At 46.8% G+C, this 19,231-nt stretch overlaps 2 protein-coding genes across 4 annotated transcripts in view; both read left to right on the forward strand.

The window, feature by feature from the left end:
• The window catches only part of Uroc1 (urocanate hydratase 1), a 32,484-nt gene extending 27,953 nt beyond the window's left edge, over window positions 1–4,531 (forward strand). For both annotated transcript variants that reach the window (XM_055617521.1, XM_055617522.1), the window contains 2 exons: window positions 1,519–1,618; window positions 3,200–4,531. In XM_055617521.1, coding sequence (XP_055473496.1) covers window positions 1,519–1,618; window positions 3,200–3,340 — 241 coding nt within the window. In that variant the 3' untranslated portion in view covers window positions 3,341–4,531. The remainder of the gene's footprint in view (window positions 1–1,518; window positions 1,619–3,199) is intronic.
• A 3,138-nt stretch (window positions 4,532–7,669) lies between these two features.
• Zxdc (ZXD family zinc finger C) overlaps window positions 7,670–19,231 on the forward strand; it is a 34,427-nt gene continuing 22,865 nt past the window's right edge. For both annotated transcript variants that reach the window (XM_055617504.1, XM_055617505.1), the window contains exons 1-5: window positions 7,670–8,895; window positions 11,047–11,199; window positions 11,294–11,372; window positions 12,019–12,149; window positions 17,286–17,456. In XM_055617504.1, coding sequence (XP_055473479.1) covers window positions 7,926–8,895; window positions 11,047–11,199; window positions 11,294–11,372; window positions 12,019–12,149; window positions 17,286–17,456 — 1,504 coding nt within the window. In that variant the 5' untranslated portion in view covers window positions 7,670–7,925. The remainder of the gene's footprint in view (window positions 8,896–11,046; window positions 11,200–11,293; window positions 11,373–12,018; window positions 12,150–17,285; window positions 17,457–19,231) is intronic.

A 19,231-nucleotide genomic window follows, 5' to 3' on the forward strand; every position in this document is an offset into this window, starting at 1 on the left:
CTGAGAGTATTAACTCAGATTCCTCAGACAATGAATGATAGTGACATCCGCTGACCTCTTTTCAGTTTACTCTCTCACAGAATCGAGGTACGGTGTCTTGTCTGGGATTCCCAGAGCAGGCCAAAGCTGGAGTCCTGAAGCAGCCAGGGGTGCTATGGCCAGGGAGGAAAGAGTGAGAGAGAGAGAGAAAGAGAGAACCTCTGAGTCAGTGTGGGCTGGATCAAGGATCCTCTGAGCCAGTATGGGCTGGATCCTCTATCCTGAAAAGCCAAGACCTTTCATTAAACAGCTTTCCAGTGTATTCAGATGGCTGGTTTGGCCCCATGCCCACCAAGGCTGGAATTCCTAGCTGCTGCCCAGTCAGGTGGCTTTAATTAATGGAAAATGTGACCATCCTGCATGTTCTGGCTAGAGAAGAACAGCACAGACAAGGACTCCCTGGGGTGCCCAGGAGGGGACTAGCATGATTGTTAAAAAGAGACTGAATCTCTCCCAAGCCTCTCAAGACAAACGCAGCAGTCTGGGGATTCAGCAGGGAGGATGTGGTAATCACCACCGAAGAAAGGGCTTGCGGCCCCGGCTCACTGTTGTTGCCTCTCCAAGGACAAGCCACACCCAGTTCTGTGGCTTCAGTTTTTTTTTCCTTGTTTGGCAGGAATCTAAGTGTCTAAGCTGTTTGTCCTCGGGCTTCTTGCTTTTCCACTTCCTGGACTGTCTACTGATACTGTTGAAAGGCTCTTTCCTGTGCGAGGTCACCACCCACAGCTGTGTGTCAATTTTAGTGCAGTCCTTGGCCTTGGCCTCCACAGCCCCACCTTTAGGGTGTCTCCTTGGTGGCCGCTTTTGTGCTGTGTGTCCACTGGCCATGTATAGTGTGAGCACCCACTGGCTATAGCTCCCATGTGCTCTAGGCCATGTATGTAGGACAAAGCCACTTGGCTGCGTCACTGAGAGAGATTGGACCTTAGCAAAGACTTTTCTGAGCTATTTCTATGGGAAGGATGGCAAGTGGGTAGACTTGATATGTCACAGGATCACTTCAGAGACCAGGTAAGTCAGCTGAGGCAGTTTCTGGGCGATCAGAGCATCTGGCAGCTAGCAGCCCACCTGTGGCATGGCAGCTTCCAGCCAGCCTCCCGGTGTGCCCATCTACTCTTTATGACCACTTCTGTGGGCCCTGAGAAGCACATCCCTCCCTCCTCATGGCACTGTCTCAGACCAGGGTATAGCTCAATACTAGAGCACTCGGGCTAGCATGTACAAAACCCTGGGTACAACAAGAAAGATTGCTTCTCATTCTGGTGAACAAACAAGCATCAAGCAGAAGGTGATTCAGGGAAGGTCTTGGAGGTATACTTGAAATGGGTAAGACCACATGGCTTTGTGATGTAGAGGTTAATGTGACAGGCTTCCCCAGTGCTGATATCTTCTTGAGCCAATGCCTGAAGCCTTGAGAGCATGCCTACTCCAAGCAAGTCAATGCAGGAAGTGAGCTGGGAACCATTCTATCTCTCGCAGGGGTGAGGTGATCAATGGGGGATTTGGCCTGGTGCTAGATGGAACCCCAGAGGCTGAGCAGAAAGCCAGGATGATGCTCAGCTGGGATGTCTCCAATGGTGTAAGTTCCCCAGAACTCCTCCACTCCTCACCTACCTCTTTTCCTTCATGGCTCTGCCTATCCAGGTTGGAAGTCTGGGCCATAGTTCTGGCCTCTCCCCATAAAGGCCTCTGCTCCCTTCGTAGCTCTGCCAGGGATCCCTCTCTTTTAAAAAAGATTTATTTTTTATTTAATTTTGTGTATCTGGATGTTCTGTCCACATGTATGGGTGCCATGTGTGTGCCTCATACCCTCAGGGGTCAGAAGAAGGCATTTTGTCCCTTGGAACTGAGCATACTGATGATTGTGAGCCACCATGTGGGTGCTGGGAACTGAACCTAGGCCCTCTGGGAGAGCAGCCAGTGCTCTTAACTGCTGACCCATTTCTCCAATCCCCAGGGCACCCTTTTCATCATCCCTTCCCAACTCTCTCCACACTTTCCTTTGGGCTTCCTTGTCTCTGGTCCCACCCTGCAGTATAGCTTCTGTCCATGTAGATGGACCCTGGCAGGCTCAGCCCTCCCTCCTGAAGCATCCCCTGCACTGGTGTTGGGGTTCTCACTGCTTGGCCACTGGGATGGAACCCAGGGCCAAGGGCAGGCTGACCTCCATCATTTTGCTGTACTCTGGCCGCAAGATCTCCCTTTTAAGGGTTATCTTTCCCTGCTTTATGTTTCTGTTCCTCTTTGCTGTGCTGGGTGGGCTCTGCTAATGTCAAACAGGTACACCAGCCTTCACTGCCACCTTCGAAGGCAGCCAAAGAGCACATTTCAGAAGCTGGATGAGCCTTTAATCCTGTAACTATGACCCACCTTTGGCAGTAACACAGTATCCTGTAAGGGAAAGGGGGAAGACGCCTCTCCCAAACCACAACACAAGCAGCCCAGAAGGGTCAACCAGAGAATGGAGGTCAGGTAAAGATGAGGAAAAGTATATAGGATATGAGCAAAATGAGGAGGGATTCCAGAGCAAAGGACCAGAGTGCAGACAGTGGATGACTGAGGTACCCAGAGGCGGAGAGAGGGGAGGAGCACCGCCAGAAACCACAAAACTTCAGCACTTCAGCAGGAGGCAGGGCTCTATGTCCTGACACTAGGAATTGAAGTGAGCCATGATGGGGTCTCCTCCTAGGAGACCTCACTGTCAGTGCTATGGATACAGGCTAGGGGGAGGCTTGGAGATGGTGGGTGACAGCTGGGGGGAGGGGATGGTGCCATGGCCATCATTTAGGACAGACCAGAAACAAGGGAGGAAGCAGGCTAGGGAGGGATCTTGCTGATGGTGATGAGGAGGATCTTGCTGATGAGGATTCTGGAAGGGTAAAAGATGAGTGCTAGGGATGAACTTATTCTGGGTATGGGGATGGGCTCCGTAAATGCCAGGTCATTCTTGGAGTTGGGACATAGGGCCGAGTAGAATAATAACTGGTTCAGAAAACAGGGTAAGTCAGTTACGTACTCCAGGTAAGAAAGCAGGGATTGTGAGCTGGGCAGATACAAAGGAGACTCTGAAATCCCCCAATTAGAAGAGGACACGAAGTTTGGGAGGCACCTGAAGAGCCCTGGGATCTCAATGCCGATGCCGTGTGCTCTGCTTCTCCAGGTGGCACGCCGCTGCTGGTCTGGGAACCCCAAGGCCTATGAGATCATCTGCCAGACAATGCAGGAGAACAGTGGCCTGGTAGTGACACTTCCCCATGCGGTGGCAGATGAACAAGTGCTACAGCAGGCCCTTCGGCCCTGAGAAAAGTTAGGGTCCTCTCGACTCCCTCCTTCCCGCTGCCCTCCCCACTCAGCTCACTGCGCTCCTCCCACACCACACCCCTACATAGCACCCTTAGTGTCTCACATGGTGAACCACGGAGGCCTATCAAGGTGGAAGCACTTGTCTTTGACTACTGGATTGAGGGAAGGGTACGTCTTGTTCATGAATGTAAGCCTGCAAAAGAGTGAACTCCAGCTTAGACAGGAAGGAACACTGAATGCTGGCCAAGCTGGCATCAGCCTCCAAGGATTCTCTGTGACTTTCTCAATGTGCTGTTCAGTCTCCTGTCCACCACTGTCCCCACACCGCTCTCCTAGCCATCTGCCTATCCCATATCTATGCCATCACTTCTAGTTCCTCAGAGAACTAGAAGGCATGGGTACACAAGTACTCACACCAAGTCTTTGGTGCTGAAGATGGGAAGGAGAATACACAGAAAATAAAGAAGAAAATATCAGCAAGTACATGAGATAAACTGGGCTAGCAGGAGTGGGCAACACAGTGTCTGAGGCAAAAGGGGTCAGGTATTAGAACACGTGGAGAGGAGAAAGATGGCCTTTCTAGGCCATCTGTGTGAACCTGAAAAACAGAACCAACCACTTCCAGAGGTCCCTGGAGATCTGTTTGGGATCTGGAAACCTGCACAAGCTGCATTTGCCTAAAGCTGGGATTTTACACCTTTCCCAGACCTTGCAATCCAACCAGCTTCCAGGGCCCCTCCTACTACTGTACTGCCCTGTGCCCTCTTTTCAATGTTCACCAGGCCAGCCCACCTGCTGTGGAGTATCACAGGCTTGTTGTCCCCTAAGCTGAGCCAAGGCTAAGAGGCAAGTAACTTACAAAGAGAAAAGAAAGGGGATCTATTGCTGACCGTTCTGGATGTCCCCATCCAGAATCACGAAGTCATATTGCTTTGGGCCTCTGGCAACAGTGCCAAATGACAATGGCAGATAGGACATGGCAGAACATACTGCTTATACTATGAGCCAGGAAGCAGAGAATAGAAGCTTGGATCCAAGACCTACAATCCCTCCAGGGCATGTTCCAATAACCTAAAGACCTCCCAACCTCTAGCACACCAGCCAAGCCATAGCAGAGGTCAAAACGTGCTTTCTGGTTTCTTGGTCTCTCTTTCTTGCATAAAATAAAAATATCCTGAATCAAAAAGTAGGTATGGAACCACTAATTTGACCCCTGGGTTGAGGGCAGGGTACATCTTGTTCATGAATCCCTCTTCAGGGAGGGACCAGGGCCTCTGAGCCTGCAAAGCCAATATGCCTGGATATCTTTTGGGAGGTAATCTTGGTTTTTCTTTATTCTCTGTGTAGTGCCACAACAGAGAATCAGGCAGAGATGGCACTGGTGTGGCCCCTCCACTCCCCAGTGTGTGCACTGTCATCCAGTGAAGCCCCAGCCCTTCCCCGTAGAGGAACTTCCCTGCACTGTGAAGGATGCAATAGGCAATAGTGGGCACAAGCTTCTAGCCCTTGTCTTCCAATAGAATGGATACTTCACATGGCAGTATTCAAATGTGGCTAATGTGACCAAGAAACTGAATTCTAAATTTTGACATTTTAATTCATTTAAAGTAAATTTAGTTCTATTTCATATAACTGAAATATAATGAGATTATAATAACATGCAGGTTTAGGCTGGGCCTACTCTACATTTTCCCTAAAAGCCAGGAACATGCTTATTTATAAAAATGCAATTCTTATAGAGGCTGGGGGACGCTCAGTGGTAGAATACACACATACACACACACACACACACACACACACACACACACTAAAGTAAAATTTAGCTGAAAAGATAATTACATACAGTAGCATCAAAAAAAAAAAACATCTTGTGGAGAGATACTGAAATGTATCCACCAATACAGCAGTGTGGATAGGTAGGGCTCAGCCTACACTGACTGTGTAGTGTGGAATGGGCCCTGTATTGACTGCCCTCCTCTGTTTCCCATGAGGCCAGTCTTGCTCAGATTTCTCACTGGCCTCTATGTAGGTTCCTTGCCTCCATTCTCAGCCTGATTGTACTCCTAGGGAGATCCTTGTAAAATACAACAGCATGTCATACCTTGCCTGAAAATCACAGTGCCTTCCCTGATCCTTGCTGGAACTAGGACCTGAGCACCCCAATTTGGAAGGAGTAGAAGAAAAACAGTGTTTCTCAAAGAGGGTGAAGTCTAGCAGAAGGTAGGAGACTGGAGTCAGGAGGCCTAGAGAAACAACACAGAAGAGAGCACAGTGCAGAGCAGGCAAGATGATTCCTTGCAAGCCCAGGAAGCTGAATCTACCCCCTGACAGATGGTCTAAAAATTACTAAGATGTTCTTGAAAAGGCAGAGAACATAGAAGAGAATAATCCCCACATGATATATACTGCTTTCCAACACATTTTCTTTTTCCTGGTATTGTAGTAAAACAGGCATTATATAAAGTTTGTCATCCCACCCACATTCTGGCATGCAAATCAGTGGCCTGGAGCACATCATGGTGCTATGCAGCAGTCCCTACCAGCCAGGTCTAGGAGCTTTTCATCCTCCCCAAGCTAACATAGTCTCCTCACCAGCACCTGGTATTCATCAGTCTACCTTTTCTACATTTTGTGTGTTCCAAAGACCTCACAGATGTAGAATCACATAGTGCTTCTCCTCCTTTGATTGGCTTACCCAGTGTCATGTCCTTGGGTTCATCCACGTAGCAGCATGCAGCAGAATGCCCTTCCATACACTGCATACCATAGACAGCATTTGCTTAGCCATTCAGCCACTGAAGGTCTTGTGAGCTCCTGTGAGTCTTCTGGGAGCCAGATGTGCCTGTCTACCCAAGGCCCTGCTTTCAGCTCCTGGGTCTGCATCCAGAACTCTAACTATGGATCACAGGATAATCCTATGTTTAAGTTTTTAAGGAATTATCAAAACATTTTCCATAGTAGAAAAATAATTTCAAAATCTAGAATTTAATTTCTAAAATACTAAAATACTAGTGGGTCTAAAACAAACCCACTAGGGTCAGTGAGATGAATCAGTGCTTAAAGGTACCCACTACCAACCCTGATGACCTAAGTTAAACATCCCAGAACCTACATGGTGAAAGGAGTGAACTGGGTGTTGTTGTCCTTTGACCCCACACATGCACACGCATGTGCACACACATCTAACTATAAATTCAATAGTGTCAAAGGGAATATATGGTGTACTCAAAGCCCCTTTCTCCACCTTACCTCAGAAGTGGCATCAAGGATCTTTCTAGAAAACATTTCAGAGTCTGTAAGCGCGTGCACAATGTTATTCCATACAAACAAATGTGATCGTCCTGTTTCTGTGTTGATTTTTAAATGTATTTTAACTGAAAAATACATAACAACCATTGCTGTCAATGCTTTTGTATCACAGATGTGCTGTTCAATCAGCACCTCTCATGCCAAAACCTATTGTTTCACAGGGAACCCATCCCTAATAGAAGCTAGTCCTAATTCCCCATCTTCCTGTAGCCATCAGCAGCCACTATTCTACTGTCTGTACAGACTTAGCTCTTCTGGACATTTTATATATACATGGCATTATAATAACATATCTTCTTTTGTCTCTGAAATATTTTTCATAGGTTTGGCCATGACGTAACTTGCAGAATCCTATGATACGGCTCAAAAATATTCCACTGTATGAACACATACTTATCTGATGTTTCTACTGAGGAGTTATTATAACTAAGGCTACTATAAACATTCATGTAGTTTTGTGTAGACATATTTCCATCCCTTTGGGGTAGATACAGGGAGAAGGGCATACTCTTGCATATCAAGGGTTGGGTATAAATCAGTGTGGGTGCAAAGGGCAGGCTGGATAGTATTTGCACTTTCAGAAGACTTAAGCCTGTCCTAAAGAAAACAGGCTCAGGGCGGGGTGCAGTGGGTGAAGGGAGGCTGAGGACCGGTCCCTTGGTTATTTGAGAACCTAGGAATGAAATAAATTTGAATTTGAGCGGTGGTGACAGCAGTGGAGGGATTCCGAATAAATTCCAGCAGTGGGGTAGAATTCACGGAACAACTAATAATTTAGCAGGCCGACACTGACCAAGGAATCAAGGAAATAAATCAAGGTGGTTTAGGCAGGGATCTTATCAAAACCTGCTACAGTAGCAGCAGGTAGATATGTACTTCAGCGAGGTCATGGAGAAGACGCCAAGCAAAGTGGACTGTTTACCAGTTCCGTACCATGTGGAAATCACAGATTGAATTAGCTCGTACTTTCAACGCAAAGAGAGCAGGAGGAACTCTTAGGAGGTGCGATTAGCTTTCATTCCTTTGCGTTACCCAGATGCAAAAGCAGGAGCTAAAAGCTCAAGACCCTTTTTCCAAGTTGGGACTCAAACCAAACACATATTAGAGGCCCCGCCCAGGCGCTCTCGTGACTAAAGTCCCGACAGCCCTCGCGCGCCACGCCCACGGCTCTTGCGCACGCGCAACTCGAGACGCGACTCTTGGTTGTACTCTAGGCTGGGCTTTGACAGAGACTCCCGGAGGGGTAGAGGGGGCGGACACTAGGTGTCGCGCGCATGCCTGGCAGGGCCGGGCCGCTCTTCTCCGGTGAGTCGGACGCCACAGCTGGGCCCAAGATGGACCTCCCGGCCTTGCTCGCCGCCCCGGCCGCGCGCAGAGACCAACATGGCGGTGGTCCAAGCCGGCTTCGCCGAGGCGCGGGGCCATCCCTCGGTGCTGGTCCCGGGCGCCGCCGCCTGCTGCTGCTGAGGGGCCCGGAAGATGGCGGGCCCGGGCCGCGTCGGGAGGAGGCCCTGGGGCCGAGCCCGCCTCCCCCGGAGGATGGCGGCGACTCCTTCGTGGTACTGCTGGAAGTGCCGCGCGCGCCCGACGCCCACGGGCAGGAGGAGGCCGAGCCCGGCCCCGGCGCGAGCCCCACGGAACAGGTCCCGGCCGCCGCCCCCGGCGCGGCTCTGGCGGGCACCGTCACCATCCACAACCAGGACCTTCTGGTGCGCTTCGACCGAGGCGTCTTCACGCTGGCCGCCGCCCCCGCGCCGGCCGCCCCGGGCCTGCATCCCGCGACCACCCCGGGCCTGGAACCCTCGAGCGCTGTTGCGTCCCGCCGCGGGCCGGTGGCCGCCAGCGCTACCTCTCCAGCCTACAGATGTCCGGAGCCGCAGTGCGCGCTGAGCTTCGCTAAGAAGCACCAGTTGAAGGTGCACCTGCTGACGCACGGCAGCCTCCAGGGCCGGCGGCCTTTTAAGTGCCCGCTGGATGGCTGTGGCTGGGCCTTCACCACCTCCTACAAGCTCAAACGGCACCTGCAGTCGCACGACAAGCTGCGGCCCTTTGGCTGCCCAGTGGGCAGCTGCGGAAAGAAGTTCACCACAGTGTACAACCTCAAGGCGCACATGAAGGGCCACGAACAGGAGAGCCTGTTCAAGTGCGAGGTGTGCGCCGAGCGCTTCCCCACACACGCCAAGCTCAACTCCCATCAGCGCAGCCACTTCGAGCCTGAGAGGCCCTACAAGTGTGATTTCCCAGGTGAGTGCAAGCCAGGGACCTGCGGGGGTGTGCGGGACCCGACATATCTGGATCCCAAGGGCAGAGTCTGTATCGCTGTTTGGGGCAGGGTTTACCAGGGCGTGCCCTGACCTAAGTAATAAGTGAGCAAGGAATCTATACACAAACTTCTTTCGTGTGGCTAGATGTGAAGCTCTGGGTTCCTACAGCGAAGCGACCTGCATAGTCACAGCTATCCTTGGGAGAGGGAGGCTGCAAACCGTTTGTTAAGATGCTTCCACTGAAAGTAACCACTTCTCAGAGTTCAGTTGAGTCAGGACTTTATGTTTCTCAGTCTACTAGTTCAAGAATGCTAGATGAAGCTGGCTGTGGTGACACATGCCATTAATCACAGCACTCAGAGAGGCAGAGGCAGGCCAGTCTCTATGAGTTAAAGGCCAGCGTGGTCTACAAAGGATGACTCAAGAGATCCAACACACAGAAGGCTAAATACGCAGCTTTAAAATATGAAGGAATGAATGTTTCTCTGGGCCCTCCCCAGCTTCTATGAAATCCCCACTGATGAGCTGACACAGAGCCCCCAAGGACACCATATGCTTTGAATCAAATCTCTGTCCTTTCCAGTATTACGCATAGAGTGATGATCCTTCAACAAGGTGGGCCTCTGCAACCAACATCAGGTATACAACAATCTGTTTTTATGTCTTTTGTACTTTATTTTTGACAGACTTCTCGGTTTCTCGGATCATGTCTGTTTTCTTCCTTACTGCCCTGCTAGACAGCACCTTAACTAGTGTGCATGCACATTAACTAGTATACATGCTCTGCTCTAGTAACATGTGCATTTTAGAGTATGCTCTTATGGAGAGATTAGCAACAGATTCTAGTATTGTATTCTTAAATGCCCACAGACTGTCTGATACAGTCCTGTGTAGAAATCATCAGGCTGCCAGTTGAAAACCTGCAGTCATATCCTGATGTGGGAATGTTAGCTGAAGGTCTCATCCTGCTAAAGGTAGCACCATTCTGTGTGACATACCAGGAAGGACAGGGATCCACACACTTCGAAGCATGAGGTTCCCCTGATGGTCTTGTGTTGGCTGATCAGTTGGACTTCCATAGAAGCTGGTAGAGGGACCAGGGAAGCACCATTAAATGTTTAATCAAGGAGGAGGAGTGTCTTTTGACAACATGAGCCAGGAAGTGACAATGGGAGTAGTGGAGAGCTTCAGGAAAAAGATCACAGAGGCAAGGTGAAAGAACATGCCTATTCATAGGGGGTGGTGAGGGCTGTTGCTAAGGCAGAGAATGCTAATGTTCAGATTAACCCCATCACTTGCATTCTAAGTAGCAAAGCAGACAGATTGAAGCTAACTAAGGAAGACAAAGACTACTTTTGGATGGGGCAGAGATTCCCTAGGCTGCTACTTGTATGTAAGTGCTGTGCAGTGCTTTCCAATCATAGTGATTGCATTTTAGAGAGTCTGAGAAAGAGCGGCAACAAAGATAGTTCCTAAACAACTTTCAGCTTCTTATTTTTCACCCTGTGTGAGCACTAAACATTTTTGTGAAAAAAGTGTTGCTGTTGGAATTGCCCAGGAATAGGTTGCTTGGGCTGATGGAATGGGTAGGATGGGCTGTGAGGACAGAGGTGAAGCTGACAAAATCCTGAGGAAACGGGTAAAAGAGAAAGAAATGAGATAATGTGGGGTGCCAATGCAGAGGCTGGAGGAAATTGAAAAATGTGGAGGATGCAGTATCAGCCCAAAGGGATGGAAAATCTGAACTAGTGGGATGATTGAAGCCCTGCAAAGCTGTGCCAGACTAAATCTTGATCATTAGTGTGTAATTTGTCCTGCTGATTTCTTAGGTTTCAGACAGCGTTACCATCTGAGTTTGTGGAAGACACACCTAGTTTATGCACTTGGCTACAGAAACTGGCCAGCAAAGGCTATATCAATCCCTTGTGCCATCCACATCACACTACAAGAGGTGTGTGTTACTCCTCCTGTAGCTTCTAGAAGGCTGCAGTGGACAGGACTTTGCAGAGATGGTTTCCAAGTCATGTCTTTCTTTGTCTGCTCGTTATGAACATGCCCTTGGGCTGTACACAGTGTAAACTGCACTGTGTGCTTTTGTCCTATGAGCTGAACTTGTGCTTGCTTTATTCAGGCTGTGAGAAGACATTCATCACAGTGAGTGCCCTGTTTTCCCATAACCGAGCCCACTTCAGAGAACAAGAGCTCTTTTCCTGCTCTTTTCCTGGATGCAATAAACAATATGACAAAGCCTGCAGACTGAAAATTCACCTGCGAAGTCACACAGGTATGAGCTGCAGTGTGCACCACTGTGTGGACACATGCTTTGTGGTGGCTGTTGTGCTCATAGGTATGCTGTCATTTTTTTTTTCTCTTACAAGGTGAAAGACCATTTATTTGTGACTCAGACAGTTGTGGCTGGACCTTCACCAGTATGTCCAAACTTCTCAGGCATAAAAGGTAAACTTTTCATTTGGTATTTAGGTTCTGAAAGCACATGAAATATTTATCACAGAACACTTCTGATTAATTAAAGATTTCAGGCAGCTAATAATGGAGCTCAATGTCAATGTTTTAGAAAACCAGAAAATGTTCTTGCAAACTTTCAGTAATGATAATGACAACTAGGGGTCTGTGTACTCCTGATGTTGCTCGTTTCATCTTGGTCACAGCTCTGACATTGGTATTATACAGACTCAGAGAGAGTGGGTGGCCTGTGTATGTTTGCATAATTGGGGCATGGGGCACTCAGAATGAAAGCATTACTTAGAAAAAGACAGGTTTTTTCCTACTGCTGTTAAGCTGTGCAAGTGTGTCTTCTGGCCATATGTGGCTTGGAAAGCACATTGGCCATAGAGACTTCTAAACAGTTCAGATTGCTTCATTCGCTCCTTTGGGACTTAGCTCTTCCTAGATTGTTATAGCACTAATTGTTCTGTGTCTAGCTTTGGGGCCACCTTAACTATTAAAGTAAAATTTCTGATTATGGGGCAGCTAAACAAACCCTGTGTGGACATTGTGAAATGGCATAGAGGGAACATACCATTCCTGTGTCTAAAGCCTCATGCCTGCGAGCAGTAATCGCTCCTTAATTTTTTTGTTTCAGGAAACATGATGATGACCGGAGGTTCACCTGTCCTGTGGAAGGCTGTGGCAAGTCATTCACTAGAGCAGAGCATCTGAAGGGCCACAGTATCACCCACCTGGGAACAAAGCCATTTGAGTGCCCTGTGGAAGGTAGCATTTAAAATGTTGCTTTAGTTGTAGAAAAAGTGCCACACCAATACTCATGTTAAGCCGTAGGTTTGAGTTTCAGAAGCACTAAGGAAATTAATTGCCAGTTGCAGCAGTGTATTTCTTTGTTGGTGACAGTGCATGCACACTGTCTTAGGAGTGTATTGGAAGAAGTACAGATTTGTTTTCTGTCCTACCACTTAGTCTGAAGCTCTAGTTCCACCACCTGTTTAACTGGGTGATTATGAGGAACAGGTGAAGTGAGAAGACGACTGCTCCTTTATATTTGGTCTGGCGAATAGCTTGGGCTCACTAAATGAAAATTAGCTAGTCTTGTTGCACCTGGAAAGAAATAAAGCCTGTCTGGTTTTTTTTTGTTTTGTTTTGTTTTGTTTTGTTTTGTTTTGTTTTGTTTTGTTTTAATAAGGGTATAAATGAGGCTTTGTCTTAGTTAGGGTTTCTATTGATGTGATAAAACATGACCAAAAGCAATCTGGAGCGCGTTTCAGCTTACACTTCTACGTTACAGTCCTTCATCAAAGAAAGTCAGGGCAGGAACTCAAGGAAGGCAAAGATGCAGGTGCTGATACAGAAGTCATGGGGGAGTTGTAGTTAATGGCTTTCTTTTATGGCTTTTTCAGCCTCCTTTCTTATATCACCCAGGGCCACAGGCCCAAGTGTGGTACAACCCACAGTGAGTTTGGCCCTGCCACATCAATTGTCAGTCAAGAGAATGCCTCGTAGACATGCCCACAGACCAGTGTTACGGAGATATTTTCTCTCAGTTGAAGTTCCTTCTTTAAAAAAAAAAAAAAAAAAAACTAGTTTGTGTCAAGTTGACATAAAACTAGCAAGCATAAGCTTTTTTCTTTAAAATGTTAAAAGTGTAATTTACTTGTTAAAAATTTGTTTGGCCTATTTATGCCAACCTTGCCGTAGTTGAAGGTCCACTAAGGAAGGAGCAGTCCAGCATGAGTCATTTGGGCCCTAAATTTATGGTCTCAGGTGAATCTGTGTACTTCAGTTATCTTAGCTGGAGAAGGATAATAAAAACCACTTACATGCAGATGGTATGATAAAGTTCTCCTTCCTATCACCATAGCAGTTGTGAATGTAGACCAGGCAAACAGGAACATGCAGGCCACTATGGGGTGTCAGGGTCTCATCCGTACTACTCTTTATGGGGAGTGTAATGTCCTGATCAGCTTAATGAGGAAGAGCTAGACAAACATTAAGGATGGCTGTTGGAAGCAGAAAGATCAACAGGAAGAATCCACAGGGCAATAGCAGCTCATGTTAGAGTCAAGGCCCACTCTGGTCTTTGAATAGGCCTGCAGTCATCTTGGTTAGACAGTTGCTTCTGGGCTCAGGACTGATGGCAAAAAAGGAAGAGAATGTCATCAACAGCAAAAATAGAAATCAAAGCATGCTGTAATGATTTGGACCTGGAAGAGGGAGAGCCAATAATTGAGGTTAGTGTCTCAGTTGAGGTTGGGATGGGAGAAGAGAAGAGTTTGGTCATATTGTACATAAAATGATAAAATGTTCAGCATGGCCAATGGTACTCAGAAAACAGACTATGTGTCTGTTGCTGGCTTAAAGAACAGGTTGGACTATGGGTGAAACAAATAGCATGCAGGTCCTCATTTAATCCTTAAAATTCTCAAGCAATTGAAAGTGTGAATTCTGTATTCAAGTTCTGAGTCTGCCACTTGCATGGCTCAAAGGAGTCCTGGGATGAGCAAGACTGTGCCTTTTCTTCATCCTTAAAGTAAACAAAACCTCATAGGGTTCTTACTAATTGAAACTTTTTTTTTAATTTTTTATATTAATCACAGGTTATTTATTTATTTTGTATCCCAGCTATAGCCCCCTCCCTCATTTCCTCCCAATCCTACCCTCCCTCCCTCATCTCCTCCCTACCCCTTTCCAAGTCCACTGATAGGAGAGGACCTCCTCCCCTTCCATCTGACCCTAGCTTGTAAAAGCATTGATGCTTGTCAGTTTCAATAGTTGTAGTGATTGCTGTTAGGTAGAGTTTTGTTTTCTGCTTTTAAGCGTAGGTGAGCTGTGATGGAGAGCCACAGATGGAGGTAGAACAGTGGAAAGGCTGCCCTGGTAGAAATTGTGAAGGCAGGGTGCTGAGCCAGACCAACTCAAAATGCTGAGGCCCACTAGTGTGTCATTTGGTGTTAGTGGGCAAGTTTTGATAGGATAACTCAGGCAGAGCTTCGGAGCAGGAGGCAAGAGATTGCTTATTTTCACAGTTCTGGGAGTGATTAGGGGAAGAAGAAAGAGCAGTTCACTGTTAAAGAGGGAGCATTTGCTTTTGAAGTTCTGAAGGAGCTTTGAGCCATTAAGACAGTCTCAGCAGAGAAATGTGTAACAGGGCTTAGTCAAGGTCTCTGCACCAGGCAGAGAATTCCTTCTTACTGGACTAGAGGAAGCTAGACCCCGTATTGAGAGTGACAGTGGGCATATCCTTGAGGTGGTAGGCAATGTTAGTGCTTGGGACCTGCAAATGGGCTATTTAAAGAAAAATAGGACCATATGAGGAAGGGCCCTTCCTCTGTCTCTGTGCAGTTTGGCATTTAACTTCATTCTCACATGGAACTCAGATATGTTTCTAGACAAGCTCTAAGTCTGTTCCTTATCTTGCCCTCATAAAGCTCATTTTACGGACAAGGAAGAGCTGTTGCAAACGGTCAAAAGCCTATCTATGGCCATGGAGTAAACAATGGTTGCAGTGCAGACAGCCTTAGGAGGCCAACTCCCTGGGCCCTAACACCCATCTCCTCCAAGGCCTGGCCCCATCACTCACCAGGGGTAGGTCACCCAGTGCACCTTGCTCGAGCACCTGTGCCTCGGTCTTCTCAGAAGCTGTTTCTACACCATTTGTTATTTTCTAGCACTGATTTTGTTCTGGCTTACTACCTGTATGCTCAGCCAGCTCACAAGCCCCTGAACTCAAGAACTTTGCCTCCCCTTTCTGGGTCTGTGGAGGACAGAGCACCAACATGACAGGCAGTCATGGATGAAGGGAAGATGATTGTATATGTGTCTTCTCTCCAGCACTAGAATCCAGATCTGACATGTAAGCAAGTTGAGTGTGTAGGCTAGGGAATACCAGCTCTGACTCCACTTGTACCTGTGACCTAAAGACATTGGCTCAGTTTCTGGGCTGCACAGAGGTGAAGTGGGCAGGGTTGTCTTTGGTCATAAGTTGAAATAGTTCCAACCCCTAGAACTGTAGGATTACATTTTTTTTAAATAGCCTAATAGAGGTGATTAGTATACATTTTTGCATCTGAACTTTGACTGGAGGAGTTGTTTCTACTTGAGCAGTGAGTGAAAGAAACAGGCAGAGTGAGCTTGATCAGCTCATATGCCTTAGACTGACTAACTCATGGTCTACATATTCTTTTATAATTCTTCGTTTATCCCTTGTACTCCTCTTAGGGTATTTGGTATGTCACTTTTCAGTGCCAGTGCTTGGGAACATGGTGTCATGGTTTGTATTAGTCAGGGTTCTCTAGAGGAACAGAACAGCTAAAATGAATCTATATATATTAAAGGGAAGGAGTATTAGAGTCGCTTATAAGCTGTGGTCTGGCTAGTCCAACAGTGGCTATCTCCCAAGGGAAAATCCAGAAATCCAATTGTTCAATCCACGAGGCTGGATTTCTCAGCTTGTCTTCAGTATACATTGGCTCTAATACCAGTGAAGGAATATTTTCAGGTATGATCAGGTTATATTCACGTTTATCAGGATAGATAAACTTGACAATGAGAGTGAAGGCCAGCACACAAAAAACAAAAGATTTTAGCTTCCATGTCCTTTTATATAGGCTGCCGCCAGAAGGTGTAATCCAAGTTTAGGGTGGGTCTTCTGATATCAAATGATCGAATAAAGAAAAATCCCTCACAGGTGTTTAGTAATTGCAGATGTAGTCAAGGTGACAACCAAGAATAGCCATCACAAATTCGTTCCTTGTCACTTGACACACAATCATATATCCTTATGTCATATTTTATTTCCAAATAAAACTAATAACCAGGTCATAGTTATTCCTAACATGATATAACTATCCTATAACTGCAGATGCATTATATATGTTAAAATAGATGGCAATGTCCCTTGAGGGACATCTTTTAGTATCTCATAACTTACGTATGATAGCTACTGAATGTTTACAAACATTGTTTACAAACATTGTTAAGAATGTTTACAAACATTCTTAACAAAAATGTGACAGAAATACAATGTCAGTCATCATCCTCAGTTTTGCAACTTGTCATGTAGCCTTAGCTGGTATTTATAACTACTTTCCTCTACTACTCATTCTGTATTTCTTCCACCCTCAGCAGGCCTTTTTTTTTTTTTAATAATTTTTATGTTGGATTCCCCACCCCCTTAAGAAGTGACCCATACCTCACTTGTTGATCTGAGTCCTTTGTCATCCTGAGTGGTTTGGGTTATAGTTTCCGATTGACTTAATTCTTTCTTAGTTAGGGTCACTATTGCCATGATGAAAGTCCATGACTGGTAGTGCCCTGGGAACGAAAGGATTTGTTTGGCTTGAATCATAATCTATTGAAGGGAACCAAGGCAATCTATTGAGGGAAACCAAAGTAGGAGAAAACCTGGAGGCAGGAGCTGATGCAGAGCCCATTGAAGAGTGCCATGGCTTGCTCCTCATGACCTGCTCAGCCTGTTTTCTTGTAGCACCAAGGACCACCAACCCAGAGTGATATCACCCACAGTTGACTGGGCCCTCCCACGCATCACTAAGTTTAAAAATGCCCTATAGGCTTGCCTGTAGCCTGATCTTATGGAGGCATTTTCTCTCCTCTCAAATTACTCCACCTTGTATCAAGTTGGCATAAAACTACTCAGCACATGATTCTTAATCACTATGGTGGAGTGGGGGTTGCATTTGGCACAGTGGGTCACAGTGCATATGTGGAGGTTAGTGTACAACTGTGTAGAGTTGGTTCCTTCCTTCCATCTTTATGTGGGTTCCAGAAATCAAACACCTTCCTTCTGAATTGTCTTACCAGTCTAGTGTCAGCTTCTGATGTTGTTACTAAGTATCCTTGATCATCCTCAGGTGTAACTTTGGTCCCTCTGTGTTCCAGGGTGCTGTGCCAGGTTCTCAGCTCGCAGCAGTCTGTACATTCATTCTAAAAAACATCTGCAGGATGTGGGTGCTCCAAAAAGCCGCTGCCCGGTGTCCAGCTGCAACCGACTCTTCACCTCCAAGCACAGCATGAAGGCGCACATGGTGCGGCAGCACAGCCGGCACCAAGGTCAGTAGTTGTGGCCCCTGAGAGTTGCAAAGAAATATATGCCTGAGCATGAAAGAATAGGGATGGTGTCCCGCTCTCTCATCTCTCAGTCATGTCTAGGAAGCTGGAGCTGTGGGTTGCCACACAGCCGTGAGACCTTTACACGTTCTCTCCTCCTGCTCCTCTTTTCTTATCACAGCCCCTTTGTACCTGTTTCGCTCCAGCACGTGAAGTTCTTCCCTTCAGATGTGCCCTAAGCCTGTCTGCAACTGGGTCCTTTGCCCTGTATGTGCATCCTCTGAATCTGTCTTGCCATGTCCATCGTTCCTGAGCACTGAAGCCTGTCTCTTCCCCCTGTTCTTAAGAGACAGTGGTTCTTACACAGAATACTGTGTTCTACAGGTAGGCAGGAAACCTTCCAAACCAAAAGCAGAGTTTTGTCTCAGGAATGAGAGAGGCAAGGGTATGAGAGAGGCATCATGATAGAGGTCAATCATGGAGGATGCTGAACATGTAAGACCTGACATTTCAGCATCTGTAGTACAGCACTTAGAAACTAGCCCCTCTAGGTTTTATCTACAGTCCTAGGCAAGACATCAAGAATGTAGGCATGACAGCAATGGCTGCCTCTCTCTCTAGTGCATTCACAGAGACAGTTTTCTCTGGTGGGTTCTGCTCCTGGTAAGGTAGCGTGGTGGAGGCCATGTATGTTTCTAACCATCTCCCCCTCACTGTGACATGTGAAGCGGGCAGTACCATTGAGCTTTTTCCTAGTTGGGTTCCTGTGCAGGAACATATCTCTGAGCCCTGTTTCCCTGAGCTTTGAAAATAAAGAAGGTGATGTAATAGATCACTGTTTGTTAAAGCACCTGCTGCAGAGCTCTGTGCAGCTAGAGGTAGTGAAGGTTTGAGTTCTTAATCTGATTTCTTTTGGGAGAGGTGGTTACTTAGTTTGTCCTTTGGCTCTTAAGCACTGACTTCATGCCGCAGCAGTTGCACTCAGCACTGTAAAAACAGTTGTTCTCCTGCTAGTTTCTTGAAGACAAGCAGAGTGTGTCTCCTATACTTAATGACAGAGAGTATCACTTTTCTTCCCAGAGGCTCTCAGCTACTGTCCTTCTCCAGCTCTGAGCTTGAGCTATGTGACTGCACAGGCCTCAGCCTTATAGTCCCTCTCAAGCTGCGTTTCCATTTCCCTAAGATGGCTAATTCAGGTTACTTTGGAGGAGTTTTCTTAAACTCTTGATGGGTGAGAGGCCCTCTTATCAGGCCATGTTTATGATACACATTGACTGACTCATGTATCATTCATCCTGCCCATTGTCAGTAGAGGGCTGCCTGATGACTGCTAGCTTGTGTTTCAGTTCAACCTCACAATGGTCCTGCTGCTGCACAAGACTTGCCAAGGTGACACCAAGATTAAGTGCCAAGGTCTTTACTGGGATGTGTTTGCCTCCCAAAGCCACAGTCTTAACCATTATGTGTTTCTGTTTAGTCAGTGATTTTTGTCTTGTGTATCCATTCATACCAATTCTCTGGTTGACATTTGTGGAATTAATAAAATGTTAAGTGGGAGATTTTTGAGTGATTTGGCATCTATGTTCCAGCAAAATCACTCTCTACAAAGAACAGAATCATCAAGATTAATGTTTGCTCGTTTTTAATTTTGAAAAAGTAACAGGTTTCCCGTTTCACTTTCTAGAAAGAATCACTCCTATTTCCTCAGAATGTTGTATTGGTACTGTGATACTGTTGAGGAAACTTTGTGATATGACAACTGAAGATAGATTCTTACC

Source organism: Psammomys obesus, unplaced genomic scaffold, assembly GCF_907164565.1.
Source record: "Psammomys obesus unplaced genomic scaffold, mPsaObe1.curated_primary_1811, whole genome shotgun sequence".
NCBI lineage: Eukaryota > Metazoa > Chordata > Mammalia > Rodentia > Muridae > Psammomys > Psammomys obesus.